The sequence below is a fragment of the Diaphorina citri genome, unplaced genomic scaffold, assembly GCF_000475195.1.
Source record: "Diaphorina citri unplaced genomic scaffold, Diaci psyllid genome assembly version 1.1 scaffold2548, whole genome shotgun sequence".
NCBI classification, from domain to species: domain Eukaryota; kingdom Metazoa; phylum Arthropoda; class Insecta; order Hemiptera; family Psyllidae; genus Diaphorina; species Diaphorina citri.
The window spans coordinates 1-14,907 of record NW_007379968.1 but is presented as its reverse complement, the minus strand read 5'-3'; the positions used below and the strand labels follow the sequence as shown (position 1 = coordinate 14,907).

Here is a 14,907-nt window from a genome sequence, read left to right as displayed (position 1 = left end):
GAAAATTGGCCGCCGTAGGCGGTCTATTTTGGACTTGGAAATTGTTACAAATGATTTTGAAAATGTTCCTTGTCAAGATTTTTCTGCGCTAAGAGGGAAAAGTGGGAAATGCGGAGTCCTTCCTAGAACAAGGCCCAGGCCGGGTTATACAGGTTATTTTACCGTTCTAGTAACAGTCTCGTAACCGTAAATACAAGGTGTAAATGGTTATTTGGTCTCTATCGATTCATCCCGTAGGAAATTGACTCGTAAAATCAGTTGTTTTTGGTCAATAAATGATGTGTTTTTGGGTTAGTAAAGAATCACAATCTTTCTAATGCTCTCTAGATTAGTACGGGTGTAAATAATCGTAATTGTATACAGGGTGCGACTATTCGTAGGTTTAAAATACGAAGATATGCTGGTGTTGATGTCCAAGGACTGGTAACTTGAGCTTTTGGTTTTTCGGCCTTTGGATGCGATTGGGTCACCCAGTATGGCGTTTTCGGCGAATTCGACTAGAGGGACTGAAAAAATATATAAATAAAATAAATAAAAAATAATAAATAAATAATTTTTGAATTTACAGGGTGTCCAAAAGTGGGGGTGCGGATAAATTAATAACAGGTGCCGCACCCCAAGAAACGCTGGGCTAAAAAGTCGCTAGATTTGAGCAAAATTAATTTATTTTGCTCCAATAGGGTGTCCAAAAAATTTTGTTTCACTTTTAGATCTAATTGATGCATATTTTCTTTGTTTATACCTAATATTTTTTTATTAATATAATTATTATCGTTGTAAATAAAGTTTGATCGAATTGTTCAATACCTATGGCTATTCATTTTTTCTCCAAACTGGTTCTTATTGTTGGTAAAAAAAGAAGTAATCCAGAGTTAAAACGCCTTATTCGATGGCTATTCATTTTTTCTCCAAACTGGTTCTTATTGTTGGTAAAAAAAGAAGTAATCCAGAGTTAAAACGCCTTATTCGAAAATTAATTTATTTTGCTCCAATAGGGTGTCCAAAAAATTTTGTTTCACTTTTAGATCTAATTGATGCATATTTTCTTTGTTTATACCCAATATTTTTTTTTATTAATATAATTATTATCGTTGTAAATAAAGTTTGATCAAATTGTTCAATACCTATGGCTCTTCATTTTTTCTCCAAACTGGTTCTTACTGTTGGTAAAAGAAAGCAATAAATGCTATGAACTTACCCCTAGTTGTAAATAGTTGAGCGATTCTCCTAGTGGTGATTGTCACTGAAAATGAACAACAAAAGAGTGGTCAAAACGCTTGCCTGGTAAACAGGAGGGCGTGGGTTCGATCACAGCCGAGGCATGGAATTTTATCCTCATTTATTTCAGACTTTGACCACATAATAATGCAGCTCTGAAGATTTAGGCGGTAGAGAACGCCTCCAGCGTTAACCTCGCCTGGTGGTTAACTTTCATTTTTTTTTTTAACAAGATACTTTGTTTTATTTTGAACAACAGAGAACATGACAATTAACAGACGTAACAAACAAAAGGTAAATTAGATAAATATTTTCTTAAAATACCAATTGAAATAGTGTGAACATCTTAAAGTTTTAAGGTATAATCTCTACTTTCATGCCCGAACACACACACGCAATCCGTTTTCTTCCATCATTTGTAGTTGTCCCCCTACAACTACCTGAAAACGGCTACCAACAGAGAACATGACAATTAACAGACGCAACAAACAAAAGGTAAATTAGATAAATATTTTCTTAAAATACCAATTGAAATAGTGTGATCATCTTAAAGTTTTAAGGATTTAAGATATAATACAGAAATATGAATTATATTAATAACATTCCCTGTCGCGTATAATATCTCTAGTAGCGCGGTCAAACTTTCTTGACTTGGCGGGGCGGAGCGCTACCGCGCTCCTTAATGTCCACACCATTTCGATTGGTATTTACCCAAACTATTTACAATACTGCTGCCGCCCATCAACTGTGTCTTGCTTATGCATTCGTATTCGTAGTTAAAAGAGTCAATCAAGAGTCTATTATTATTAGTAGAATATTGACTTACCTACTGGAGGAGGTCGAGGTGTGGTTGACCGGGTAGTGGTTGTGGTGATCACTCGAGTGGTGGGTGGTACTGTCGCTCTCTGGGTTTCTGAAATCACAAGGTTTTCATAACTGTCTAAAATATCTAGATAAGTGTTAAGCCTCGCACCTCTTTCGGATAAATGGCTAAGTGGGTATTGGAGCAGTTGCAAATGGGTAAAAATTATAAATAAATGGTCGATTCCTATGTAAAAAGTTGAGGAAAATCCAAATCTGAGGTCAAAACTCCGAAAAAATAAATGTAAAAGGCCTAAATTCAATTTTTATTTTCTGTTCTATTGAAAGAGTTCAAAGATGTGTGACGTCAGACTTTACGCAGTTGTTTTTTTTTTCGTCCGCTAGGTAGCGCCAGTATGCAAGCACGTTTGCGGAGAGCAGAAAGAAATGCGCAGAGACGTATGCGCACAAACACATTAATGTGTTGCCTGCGAAGGGAGCTTTGCTCGGGACATTTGATGTAACGTCATCACTACGGGAGCGTATGCCGTGACGTCAAAGTTCACGATTTACCGGTATTTTTTTAATCGATTTATCTCGGGATCTAGAATCCGTAGAAGAAAAAGAAAAATTCCGTTGGTCCTCATTTTTCCTGCACTATGACTTTGAAACATCACCCAAGTAAGCGCAACTGTTCTATTAATACCACCTAGGTCTGCTGTATTATCGTCCTGATATCGAAGAAAGAAGGAAGACAGGATAGGAGAAAGCCAGCGGTTCCCGGAATGAGCCTTATTTGTCTAGGATAAAATTCGCCCTGGGCGGGAATCGAACCCACGGCCTAGCGCTTACAAGGCAGATGTGCTACCTTGCTAGCTAACTAGCCTGGCTCATTATTTATTTATTATATCTTTTTATAACCCTCTTACTTTTCATTTATTATTTCTGTCTTAAGTTTATTTCCTTCGTCCTTCTTAATTGGCTTACATAATATATTGGCTTACGATCTTACAAAATATCGGAAATACCTACAAACGTAATCCATATCCCTATTCAGATGGATAATCTCTCTCTTTCTCATTCTCCCTCCCTCTCCCTCTCTCTCTCTCTCCCTCTCCCATTCTTTCTGTTCCACTCAAGATTGTGTTCCATTAATTGACTACTTTCTTTATCCCTCTCTTTCTAACTTTCTGCGAAACCCTAAATCTCATCTCACCTCTCTCTCTCTCTCTTTCTCTTTCATTCTCTTTTCCCCCCCTCTCCTCTATTTCTTTCCTTTTCTCTTTTTGATTCTTTTTTCCTCTTTCCTTTCTTTCTTTTCTCTCTTTCATTCTATTTTTCACTCTCTCTCTCTTTCATTCCTTATTTCTTTCGTCTCCCTCTCCTCTTTCTCTTCTCGCCTCTTCCTATATCTATTTTCTACTCTTCTCTCCCATCCTTCTTACTCTCCCTTTTATCCCCCCCATTATTTCTTTTTCTCTCCCACCTCTTTCTTTCAGAACGGTTTTGGTTGTGTTTTATGTGACGAAGGTATTGGAGTAACCTAGGTATTGGAATTTCCCTACTTGTTTCCTTTGCCATCCCTAAACATCCTCTTCCTATATCTATTTTCTACTCTTCTCTCCCATCCTTCTTACTCTCCCTTTTATCCCCCCTTTATTTCTTTTTCTCTCCCACCTCTATCATTCTCTTTGTCTCTCTCCGTCCCTTCTGTTTCTATTCATCTCATTCTCTCCTCCCTCTCTCACTCCCTCCTTCAATCTTCTTCTCTCTCCCCTTTTCTCTCCCTATTCTCTCCTTCTCATTCCCGCTTCAAGGATTTCCCCCAGTCTTTCTTCCTCTTTCTTTTCAATCGAAACCATTGAGCATGAAAAAGTAAATTAGATTGTGGGAAAGACAAAAGACACCTCTTTCTATCATTCTCTTTGTCTCTCTCCGTCCCTTCTGTTTCTATTCATCTCATTCTCTCCTCCCTCTCTCACTCCCTCCTTCGATCTTCTTCTCTCTCCCCTTTTCTCTCCTTCTCATTCTCGCTTCAAGGATTTCCCCCAGTCTTTCTCCCCCCTCCTTTCTCTTTCCTTCTCCTCCTTCTTTTTCTTTTTCCTCCTCTTTCTTTTCAATCGAAACCATTGAGCATGAAAAAGTAAATTAGATTGTGGGATCTTCCTATATCTATTTTCTACTCTTCTCTCCCATCCTTCTTACTCTCCCTTTTATCCCCCCTTTATTTCTTTTTCTCTCCCACCTCTTTCTATCATTCTCTTTGTCTCTCTCCATCCCTTCTGTTCCTATTCATTCATCTCATTCTCTCCTCCCTCTCTCACTCCCTCCCTTCGATCTTCTTTCTTCGTCTCTCTCCCCTTTTTTCCTTTTCTCTCCTTCTCATTCCCACCTCAAGGATTTCCCCAGTCTTTCCTCCTTCTTTTTCTTTTTCCTCCTCCTTCTTTTCAATCGAAACCATTGAGCATGAAAAAGTAAATTAGATTGTGGGAAAGACAAAAGAAAGAGAGAGAGAGAGAGAGAGAGAGAGAGAGAGAGAGAGAGAGAGAGAGAGAGAGAGAGAGAGAGAGAGGGAGGAGGGGGGGGGTTATCAGTTTTGTGACGTCACACTATTGATCCTGCTGCTTAGAGTTTTGTATGTACGTTGACCTATTTCATTCATTTTACTCACGCACTCTATCTTGTACATACCTGGTGTGACGTCACACAGGCATGTTCTAATGCTCACGCACAAAATCAAAACTTCGCCATGGATGAGGAGGGAGAGGTGGGGGGAAATGGGAAAATCTATTCTTAGGGTTTTTATTTTATTTTTATTCCATTTTTATTTTATTTCATTTCACATGTTTTTATTTATGTCCTAGGTGGGTATATTGTATTTTTTCTATCGCTTTTTTTTATTATTTATCACTCCGGGAACATAAAATATATAGGTTTCAGTAGTGTCACCGTTTATCAATCCCAAAACTCAGCTGCCACCATTCCTCTCTATTAAAATCTCAAGCTATCAAATGAGATAGGGTAAGTCGCCTATCAGGCAGGATGAACAAGGAATACCTACTCCGATATTTAAGACTCCGTCGGTATTTTTCGTTTTTTTTTTTTTTTTTTGTTTTTTTTTAGCTTTTTACAGATTCTCTGAAAATAAGGCTTTCGGTGCTGGGGTGAAGCTCCACCGCTGAAGTCCTTTTCAGGCAGGGATGAACAAGGACAACAAAGAAATACTCCATGTTTCGGATTCTCTTTTTTTTTTTTTTGCTGAACTGGAATAGCTGATTAACAAGGCCGGAGTATCTAATACACAGCGCTCTTAACAATCGTAAAACAGGAGTTTTTTTTTACAACTACGAATTGTACACGGATGATGATAAAAAAATTCTGAATTTAAAATGAGCACTTAACTTTTCTTTGGGAGAATTTTTTTTTTTCGCTCTCCCTTCTCTTTCTCTCTCTCCTTCTCTCTCGCTCTGCTAATTTAAATTTGGTACGTGCTGGTGTATTGTAGAGAGAGAGAGAGAGAGATAGGGGGAGGGGGAGGGAGAGAGAGAGAGAGGGAGAAGGGTAGGGGAACCCTTTTTTTTAATTCAGTGATTTTTAAACCGTGTCATACGAAGAGACCACTCATTTCAGCAAATGTACGGCTCACATAACTATCATCTTATTTTACTATTTTTACTATCATAATTATTATTATTTTATGTTACTATAGTATCTAGCTCAGTGGACTGCAGAAACTATATCAAAGGCTCCTAGGGGGTACTCTCAATTGAGTCCAAAATTTGACGAGAAAATTCCCTTTAGGGTAGGTACCTAGGTATATGACGAAATTTTGAAAATGTATGTTTGCCTCACCAAAGGAAGACATTTGGACAATTTATGGTGAAACAACCAAGCATGTATAATTAATTTTATACTTTATAGACGTTTTCTAAAGACTCCTCTCTCCATCAAAGATCGATATAATTAGCTCGCTTGATGGTGAATCGGCACCCACGTGTCAACTCCATCCATCAAAGATCGATATAATTAGCTCGCTTGATGGTGAATCGGCACCCACGTGTCAGCTCCGTTCTCGGTGAACCCAACACCTCACTTGTGGGTCACATTTTGAAAACCACTGGTTTTTAATTTAAATTCAACTTTTTTTTTCAACCACATCCCTCCCTCCCTCCCTCTTTGTCAGCGTTTTGGTTTTTGTCTCCTGTGGAAAGCACTAGTTTTTCCGACTCTTACCTTTCCCCCTTCCTCTTTCTCCTCTTCCTCTTTCTCCTCTTCCTCCTTCTCCCCCCTGTTTATACCTACTCTTCCTTGAACTCTTCTTCTCATTACAGTCTTTTTTACTCTTCATTTATCTACTCCTTTTCATTAGTTTCCTTCTTTTTTTTTCTGTTCCTGTTTTCCTCTTTTATTCTTATTTACTTTTCTTTATTATCTCCTTTTCTTCCCTTTTTAGTCCGTCCTTCCTTTTTCTCTCTCTCCCTCTTCTAATTCTTATGCTTTTCCTTTCCCTATTATTACTTCTTTTCTTACTTATTGGTCTTGAAATTTTTATGTAATGTAAATGCAGTTTCTTTGTGTTATTATGTCACAACTTTGGTGCTCACTGCAGCCAACCCCTCAGGGTAGATAGATCTCATCATTTCCAACAAGGTTCTGTGAGTCATTTTCTTAACTTCGGCTTCGTTTCCGGTTTATACCTACTCTTCCTTGAACTCTTCTTCTCATTACAGTCTTTTTTACTCTTCATTTATCTACTCCTTTTCATTAGTTTCCTTCTCCCTTCTTTCCCCTACTCATTCTTCTTATTCGCTTTCCTACTTTTCCTTTTCTTAACTTCATATTTTTGTTCTTGAAATTTTTATGACCGCCGTGTATTTCAGCTGATTATGCAATGTGCAAGGACACAACTTCCTTCTTTAACTTCCTCTTCTTTTTCCTCTTCTTCTTCTTCTTTTTCCTCTTCTCCTGTTCCTTCTTCTTCTCCTCTTCCTCTATCTTTACATTTCTCATCTTTTTTTTCTTTCTCCTCCTTCTCCTGTTCCTTCTTCTTCTCCCTTCCTCTATCTTTACATTTCTCATCTTTTTTTTCTTTCTCCTCCTTCTCCTGTTCCTTCTTCTTCTCCTCTTCCTCTATCTTTATATTTCCCATCTTTTCCTTCTATTTATTTTCGTCCTCCATTTGTCCAACCTACTTCGAACTAAAATTCAACCCACAATCTTCTTTCTCACGGAGTATTAACACTTTGAGTGCCACGTCTGAAATACATAATATGTAGTAATGAAAAATATTTATTCTTTTTATTTTTATTAATTTTGTTATTTCGAGGATTGATAGAGGGAACTGTAACTGCTAAGGTGTTATCGTCTAAAAAGGGAGGAAAGAAGGAAGACAGGATAGGAGAAAGCCAGCAGTTCCGGGAACGAACCTCATTTAGGATAAAATCGGCCCCGGGTGGGAATCGAACCCGCGGCCTAGCGTTTACAAGACGCGCTACCCTCCTATTATAATAATAAAGGAAGGACGGACTAAAAAGGAGAAACAAACAAGAGAAAACGTAAGGAATGATAAGAAGAAGAGGAAAGAAACGGAAAGAAAGAAACCGACCATATGGGAATGCCAGGATAGAGTGATAAATAGAGAGAGACAAAGAAGAGAGAGGAGAAGGGAGAGGGAGAGAGAGAGGGAAGGAAACAAAGTTTTCTAATATTAAAGAAAGAAAGAAAGAAACTAAAACTTCTTGTTGGTTGTTTGAGCGAGAGAGGGCGACAAAAAAAAAGAAGGTGAAATAAAAAGATATTAAGACAAAAGAAAAAGAGATAGAGAGAGAGAGAGAGGGAGAGAAGGATTAATAACGAATATCTACAAAGTAGAGAGGAAAAGAGAGGGTAAAAGAAAACAAAAAGTAAAAAAAAGCACACGGAAATTTGAACCTTTTCTTTTTTTCTCCATCTTAATTGAACAGCATTAAACAGAAAAGAACCATCCATAAGGTTCGTTCTTGGAACGATAACACCTTAGTTGTTACATATAATTATGTAGTTCACCCTACTCTTCTTCCTAGCCTTTTCCTATTTAAATAGGGTCGGCGTTTCTTGTCAGGCCCTTCCAGACAGCCCTATTGTGTACCTCATGCCCTGTAGAAGGATTCCCTCTATTACACCTCATAAAAAAATCCCCCGAAAACCAGTTTTTTTTGGTTTTTTGACTTCTTAAGAAAAGAAAAGAGAAGGGAGGGAAAAGGAAGAAGGAGAAAGAGAGAGTGAAAAATAGAGCGACACGAAGACAAACAGAGAGGGAAGGAAAGTGAAAGAGAGAGAGAGAAAGAGGAAGGGAGGGGAGTGAGAGAGAGAGAAAAGAGAGAGGGAAGTAGAATGAAAATAAGCTGGCAAGAAGAAATAAATAAACAAAGACCTTTCTGTGAAAAGCACACAAAGTACGAGTGTACAAGTGTACATGTACACAAGGACAATAATATCATTCAAACCGATTGTATTTTCAGATTTTTCAGTACTTTTACCGAAAATTCATTTTATTTCAGTACTTTCCTCGATATTTTTTCTTCATTTCAGTACTTTTAAAGTACGTAATGTTATTTAGGCATGACCTATCATCGGGCCATAACACTTTCGTTGTTTCAGGTCCCTTTATCAAATCTCCAGAAAAACCTCAGTTGTTACAGTTCCCTCTAGCAGTGCAATAGTCCTAAACTAAAATGGACGCGGCACATCAGGGATCAGTAAAGAGACCGCCTTAACATAATAATACCTACAGTTCCCTCTATCAAATCTGCAAATCTCTTTTAAAAAAGCTTTTCGACTGATAGGGTAAGTCCTATTCAGGCAGGATGAACAAGGAATACCTACCTACCTACCCGAGAAGGGTAAGAGCTAGAGACTTGAAATTTGGTATGTAGCTGTGAAATGTGACAAGGATGTGACATGAAACTTGATTGAGATAGGTGCTGCGGTTGGCGGTATTTTGACAGCTTTTTGGCGGTTTTCTCCCGGTTTTTTTGGCGGTTTTCAGCTATATCGACTAAACGGTTAGAGGTATTGTAAAAGTTAGGGTAAAAGAACACTCAAATAAGCATCATTCAATAGGGTAAGGAAAGTCGTGTGATGTTCACACCAGATTTTTTTTTTTTTTTCTCCAGTTATCTCCACCTACAAGGAGCCTCTCCGTGGCTGGATAGACAACCCCTATGGGCCCGTGGGTCTCATAGTGGGTGTAGGGACTGGAGTTCTACATGTAAACATCTGTGATGTGGATAAGGTCACGGATATGGTCCCTATAGACATGGTGGTCAATGCGCTTATAGCCACCGCGTGGAATAGAGCCTCTACTGAGTAAGTACCTACCTAGCTAGAATTAAGGAGCGCCACCAGCCTAGTTACCTATAGTTGGATTGGAGGGTAGATCGTATGCCCTGTAACCGCTAAGCCGCGGGTTCGATTCCCGCCCGGGGCGAGCTTTATCCCAAACAGATAAGGTTCGTTCTCGAAACGGCTGGCTTTCTCCTATCCTGTCTTTCTTCTCTCTTTGATTTCGGGACGATAAGACCCCAACAGTTATAGTTCCCTCTATCAAATCTCTCTCTCTCCCCCCCCCAAAAAAACAAATCAAATGGAAAACGGTCGTTCGGTCAATTACCACTCTCATCATCACAACCAACCCTTTTGCAGGCACAAGTCAATCCCGGTGTACAATTACGTCAGCTCACCCCAGAAGCCGATAAATTTGGGCGAATTCCAAGAGTACTCCCAACGGTATGGCCTGTGTTGGCCCACCATTCGAGCCATCTGGTACTATTCCTATCTGCCCACCAAAAGCAAACTGGTGTACTTCTTTCTGGACCTGTTCCTCCACCTGATTCCTGGAATGGTATTGGACAGTCTACTCGTGTTGAACGGACAGAAACCTTTGTAAGTTGTTTTATTTTTTCATAGGGTGGCTTTCACCAATATTTGTTCACTCCCTAGAAGGCCTGTTAAGCTAAAGTGTTAAGTTCCATTTGATTTGTATAGCCTTAACAGCGTTCTTAAGCAAACAGGCTGTTGGGGTCTAAAAAAAAGGTTGGTGAAACTCATCACTAGAGTTTTTTCTTTTTTTAATGTCCCTACCCGCTTAGATGAGACCTATTCCTGGTAGGTATACTTGCGTACAGGGTTAGGTAGATAGACTAGATTTTTTTTTTTTTTTAAGAGGTTTGATAGAGGGAACTCGCAACAAACAAAAGGTAAATTAGATAAATATTTTCTTAAAATACCAATTGAAATAGTGTGATCATCTTAAAGTTTTAAGGATTTAAGGTATAATACAGAAATATGAATTATATTAATAAATGTCCACACCATTTCGATTGGTACTTACCCAAACTATTTACAATACTGCTGCCGGCTGCCGCCCATCAACTGTGTCTTGCTTATGCATTCGTATTCGTAGTTAAAAGAGTCTATTATTATTAGTAGCATATTGACTTACCTACTGGAGGAGGTCGAGGTGTGGTTGACCGGGTAGTGGTTGTGGTGATCACTCGAGTGGTGGGTGGTACTGTCGCTCTCTGGGTTTCTGAAATCACAAGGTTTTCATAACTATCTAAAATATCTAGATAAGTGTTAAGCCTCGCACCTCTTTCGGATAAATGGCTAAAGTGGGTATCTGGGCAACATACATATGTACTTATAATAGATCAGTTGCGCTTACTTGGGCGATGTTTCAAAGTCATAGTGCAGGAAAAATGAGGACCAACGGAACCAAATTTCTTGACCCCGCCGGGAATCGAACCCGGGTCTCCCGCGTGCAAGGCGAGCGCAGTGACCACTACGCCATGGGAGCTAACTTTGAAATTTTTATGACCGCCGTGTATTTCAGCTGATTATGCAATGTGCAAGGAGACCACTTCCTTCTTTAACTTCCTTCTCCTCTTCCTCTATCTTTCTATTTCTGCTCTTTATTCTTTTCCTTCTATTTATTTTCCTCCTCCTTCTTCTTTCTTACTTCAAACTAAGCGGATCAAATCCCTTCCGAGAATTTTTACATCGTTCTAATGAGGTTTTATCGAGGGAATGCTACAGACTCTTATCGCCCCGAAAGCGAAGGGAGAAGGAAAACGGGAGAAAGCCAGCCGTTCCGAGAACGACTTTTATCATCGTTTTATGTGACGCATGACGAGGAAATTGTTTGAACGAGCGAAGTGAATTTCAAGTTTTAACTCGAGCCAGTCTTGTTAGCTTGGAAGGTAACGCGTCTGCCTTGTAAGCGCTAGGGCGAGGGTTCGATTCACGCTCGGGGTGAGCTTTATCCTGAATAAGGTTAGTTTCCGAAAAGCCTGACTTTCTACTGTCTTGTCCTCCTCCATCTCTCTTCGAGTTTGGGCTCGAGCGCAGTGACCACTACGCCATGGGAGCTAACTTTGAAATTTTTATGACCGCCGTGTATTTCAGCTGATTATGCAATGTGCAAGGAAAAAACTTCCTTCTTTAACTTCCTCTTCAAACTCTTCTTCTTCTTCTTTTTCCTCTTCTCCTGTTCCTTCTTCTTACCCTCTTCCTCTATCTTTACATTTCTCATCTTTTTTTCTCTTTCTCCTCCTTCTCCTGTTCCTTCTTCTTCTCCCTTCCTCTATCTTCACATTTCTCATCTTTCTTTTTCTTTCTTCTCCTTCTCCTGTTCCTTCTTCTTCTCCTCTTCCTCTATCTTTACATTTCCCATCTTTATTCTTTTCCTTCTATTTATTTTCCTCCTCTTTCTTACTTCAAACTAAGCGGATCAAATCCCTTCCGAGAATTTTTACATCGTTCTAACGAGGTTTTATCGAGGGAATGCTACTCTTATCGCCCCGAAAGCGAAGGGAGAAGGAAAACGGGAGAAAGCCAGCCGTTCCGAGAACGAATTTTATCATCGTTTTAAGTGACGCATGACGAGGAAATTATTTGAACGAGCGAAGTGAATTTCAAGTTTTAACTCGAGCCAGTCTTGTTAGCTTGGAAGGTAGCGCGTCTGCCTTGTAAGCGCTAGGGCGAGGGTTCGATTCACGCCCGGGATGAGCTTTATCCTGAATAAGGTTAGTTTCCGAAAAGCCTGACTTTCTACTGTGTTGTCCTCCTCCATCTCTCTTCGAGTTTGGGCCGGCAAAAAAAAAAAAAAAAAAAAAAAAAAAAACGAGGGAAGCGAAGAACGAGTTTTCTCTCAGGTCTATGCGGTTTGAATTCGTCGCTTTCTTAATCCCATTTAGGGATGAGCTATTCATTTCTGACGAAATTCAAAACTTCGAGCCAGGGTTGTGTTGTTTGGATCTTTTGGGAGTTTTGAGTCACTAGGAAGCTATTCGCTATGAGAAGAAGAAGGAGGAGGAGGAGGAGGAGGAGGAGGAGGAGGAGGAGGAATAGGAGAATGAGAAGAAGAAGAAGGAGGGGAGGAGGAGGAGGAGGAGGAGAGATCTTTCTTTGATTTTCTCTCTCTCTCTCTCGTTTTTCATCGTTCCTGATCGACATTCCCGAGATGTTAGGATACGTACGAGGAGGTTCATTGTTTAGGACGACATTTGAAACTGAACATTCTTTTTGACATTCAAAACACGGCGTTCAATGTCACTTTCTGGCTGTGAAATTTCTTGCGACGTTAATTTATTTGGAACGGCTGGCTTTCTCCTATCCTGTCTTCCTTTTCTCTTCGCTTTCGGGGAAATAAAACCTCAGTTGTTACATTTCCCTCTTTCAGGCCAGCCTAGTTAGCTTAGTTGGTAGTTCGTCTGCCTTGTAAGCGCTAGGCCGGCGGCATAAATTAAGTTAAGGTTCAGCCAGCCTAGCTAGCTTAGTTGGTAGTGCGTCTGCCTTGTAAGCGCTAGGCCACTGGGCTCGATTCCCGGGGCGGATTTTATCCTGATGGGATAATGTTTGTTCTCGGAACGGCTGGCTTTCTCCTATCCTGTCTTCCTTCTCTCTTTGCCAGCCTAGTTAGCTTAGTTGGTAGTGCGTCTGCCTTGTAAGCGCTAGGCCGCGGGTTCGATTCCCGCCCGGGGCGGGCTGATGGGATAATGTTCGTTCTCGGAACGGCTGGCTTTCTCCTATCCTGTCTTCCTTCTCTCTTCGATTTCGGGACGACAAGACCATAGAAGTTACAGTTCCCTCTGTCAAACCTCTTTAAAAAAAATCCCTCTTTCAGAATCACGGCATACGCTCCCGTAGGTGATGACGTCACATCAAATGTCCCGAGCAAAGCTCCCTTCGCAGGCAACACATTAATGTGTTTGTGTGTGCGCATACGTTTCTGCGCATTTCATTCTGCTCCTCCGCAAGCGTGCTTGCATACTGGCGCTACCTAGCGGACGAAAATAAAAAAAAAACAACTGCGTAAAGTCTGACGTCACACATCTTTGAACTCTTTCAATAGAACAGAAAATAAAAATTGAATCTACACCCTTTACATTTATTTTTTCGGAATTTTTAGATTTGGATTTTCCTCAACTTTTTACATAGGAATCGACCATTTATTTATAATTTTTACCCATTTGCAACTGCTCCATTATAATAGGTCTGCACACATACTAATACCACCTAGGTCTGCTGTATTATCGTCCTGATATCGAAGAGAGAAGGAAGACAGGATAGGAGAAAGCCAGCGGTTCCCGGAATGAGCCTTATCTGTTCTCACGCCCATCACGTTATCCTAATCCCTCTGCTTGATCAATCCCTGCACATCCCTCTATTTGTCGAATCCCTAATTCCCAACATATTTATGCACATACAGACATATTTATGTAGGTACAATATGTACATTTGTACATACTTCAAGTTAACCAGATCTTCAGCCTAACCAGCTTCAATCTTTATTTGTCCAACCTACTTCGAACTAAAATGCAACCCACAATCTTCTTTCTCACGGAGTATTAACGCTTTGAGTGCCACGTCTGAAATACACATAGTAATGAAATGTTTATTCTGGCCTAGCACTTACAAGGCAGACGCACTACCAACTAAGCTAACTAGGCTGGCGATCAGATTGCTTAATCCGAGAGTTAAACTTAAACCGATTTTAAACTCACTTTGTAGAGCCCCGCCTTGAAAAAAAATCTAGCAGTTATTATTGCCAAGGTATAAATAGTTAAATAGGTCGAGGTACCTAGTTAAAACGTTAAAAAGGTTCTAATACCTCCAATTTGTGCTTCCTACGTGAAAAAAAAAAAAAAACGATATTGAAATTGGGACATTTCATTATTGTTTTTTTAGTTCCCAAATTTCATTACATACATACCTATTACCATATTTTCCTTTTTTAATTATATCTAACAATATCAAGTTCAACAAAAATAGATACTAAAAAAGAACATTTCTCCAAATTTCATTTCGGGGGAGATTAAAATTGAAAATTTTCGGTTCAAAAGCGTGCCACGTTTTTCTAATGACTTTCGTTTGGCTCAATTAAAAGTAAAAAAAAAAGTAATAATAAAAAGAACAAAAAACAAAGATAATCCGTAGAAGATGTTGCCCCATTGACAACACCTGGCTACATAGTATCCTCATGTGAAAGAGGTACTTAAAATAATAGGTAGATAATATTAATAATACCTACAATTAAAATAATAATTTGAATAATACAGAAGTTATAATTATTGGAATATTAGACTTGTCTCGGTGGCGTAGTTGAGGTGTAAGCATAAAATAATGAAAATAGGTAAATTATAGAAAAATAATTAGGTAGGTACCTACTTATAAACAAAAAACCCAGTTTTTTCTATCTTGAATTTATGAAATCGTCAAATACAAACAAGGTTTAAAACATTATTTTATGTACGAGTTTAAAAAAAAAAAAGTTTAATTTCATTTTAAAACTAGGTAAAAAAATAAATAAAAGGAAACCGCGTTTTAATAATAATTATTATATTAATA

General features: G+C 39.1%; 2 protein-coding genes across 2 annotated transcripts; one reads left to right on the top strand and one right to left on the bottom strand.

Moving 5' to 3' along the window:
- Positions 1 to 48: 48 nt before the first annotated feature.
- On the bottom strand, positions 49 to 5,884 carry LOC108253677. Its single transcript, XM_017448075.2, has 5 exons — positions 5,872 to 5,884; positions 2,045 to 2,131; positions 1,199 to 1,243; positions 336 to 506; positions 49 to 195 (listed from the first exon to the last, which is right to left on the bottom strand). Exons 1-5 carry the CDS (start codon positions 5,882 to 5,884, stop codon positions 167 to 169), a joined length of 345 nt encoding a protein of 114 aa, XP_017303564.1. The 3' UTR covers positions 49 to 166.
- Positions 5,885 to 6,057: 173 nt separating this feature from the next.
- Positions 6,058 to 9,942, top strand: LOC108253676 (fatty acyl-CoA reductase wat-like; the record flags this gene model as incomplete). The annotated part of the gene is made up of 3 exons (XM_017448074.1): positions 6,058 to 6,139; positions 9,174 to 9,366; positions 9,703 to 9,942. Coding segments are annotated over exons 1-3 (515 nt in total), but the record flags the coding sequence as incomplete, so codon positions are not given.
- Between the last annotated feature and the right edge of the window lie 4,965 nt (positions 9,943 to 14,907).

What these genes read in the sequence shown, in the direction of transcription:
- LOC108253677 (XM_017448075.2), bottom strand. An exon ending in ACCTCGACCTCCTCCAGTAG is followed by an intron (nt 1,244 to 2,044) that starts GTAAGTCAATAT and finishes GTTCATTTTCAG; the next exon opens with TGACAATCACCACTAGGAGA. An exon ending in TCAACTATTTACAACTAGGG is followed by an intron (nt 507 to 1,198) that starts GTAAGTTCATAG and finishes ATATTTTTTCAG; the next exon opens with TCCCTCTAGTCGAATTCGCC.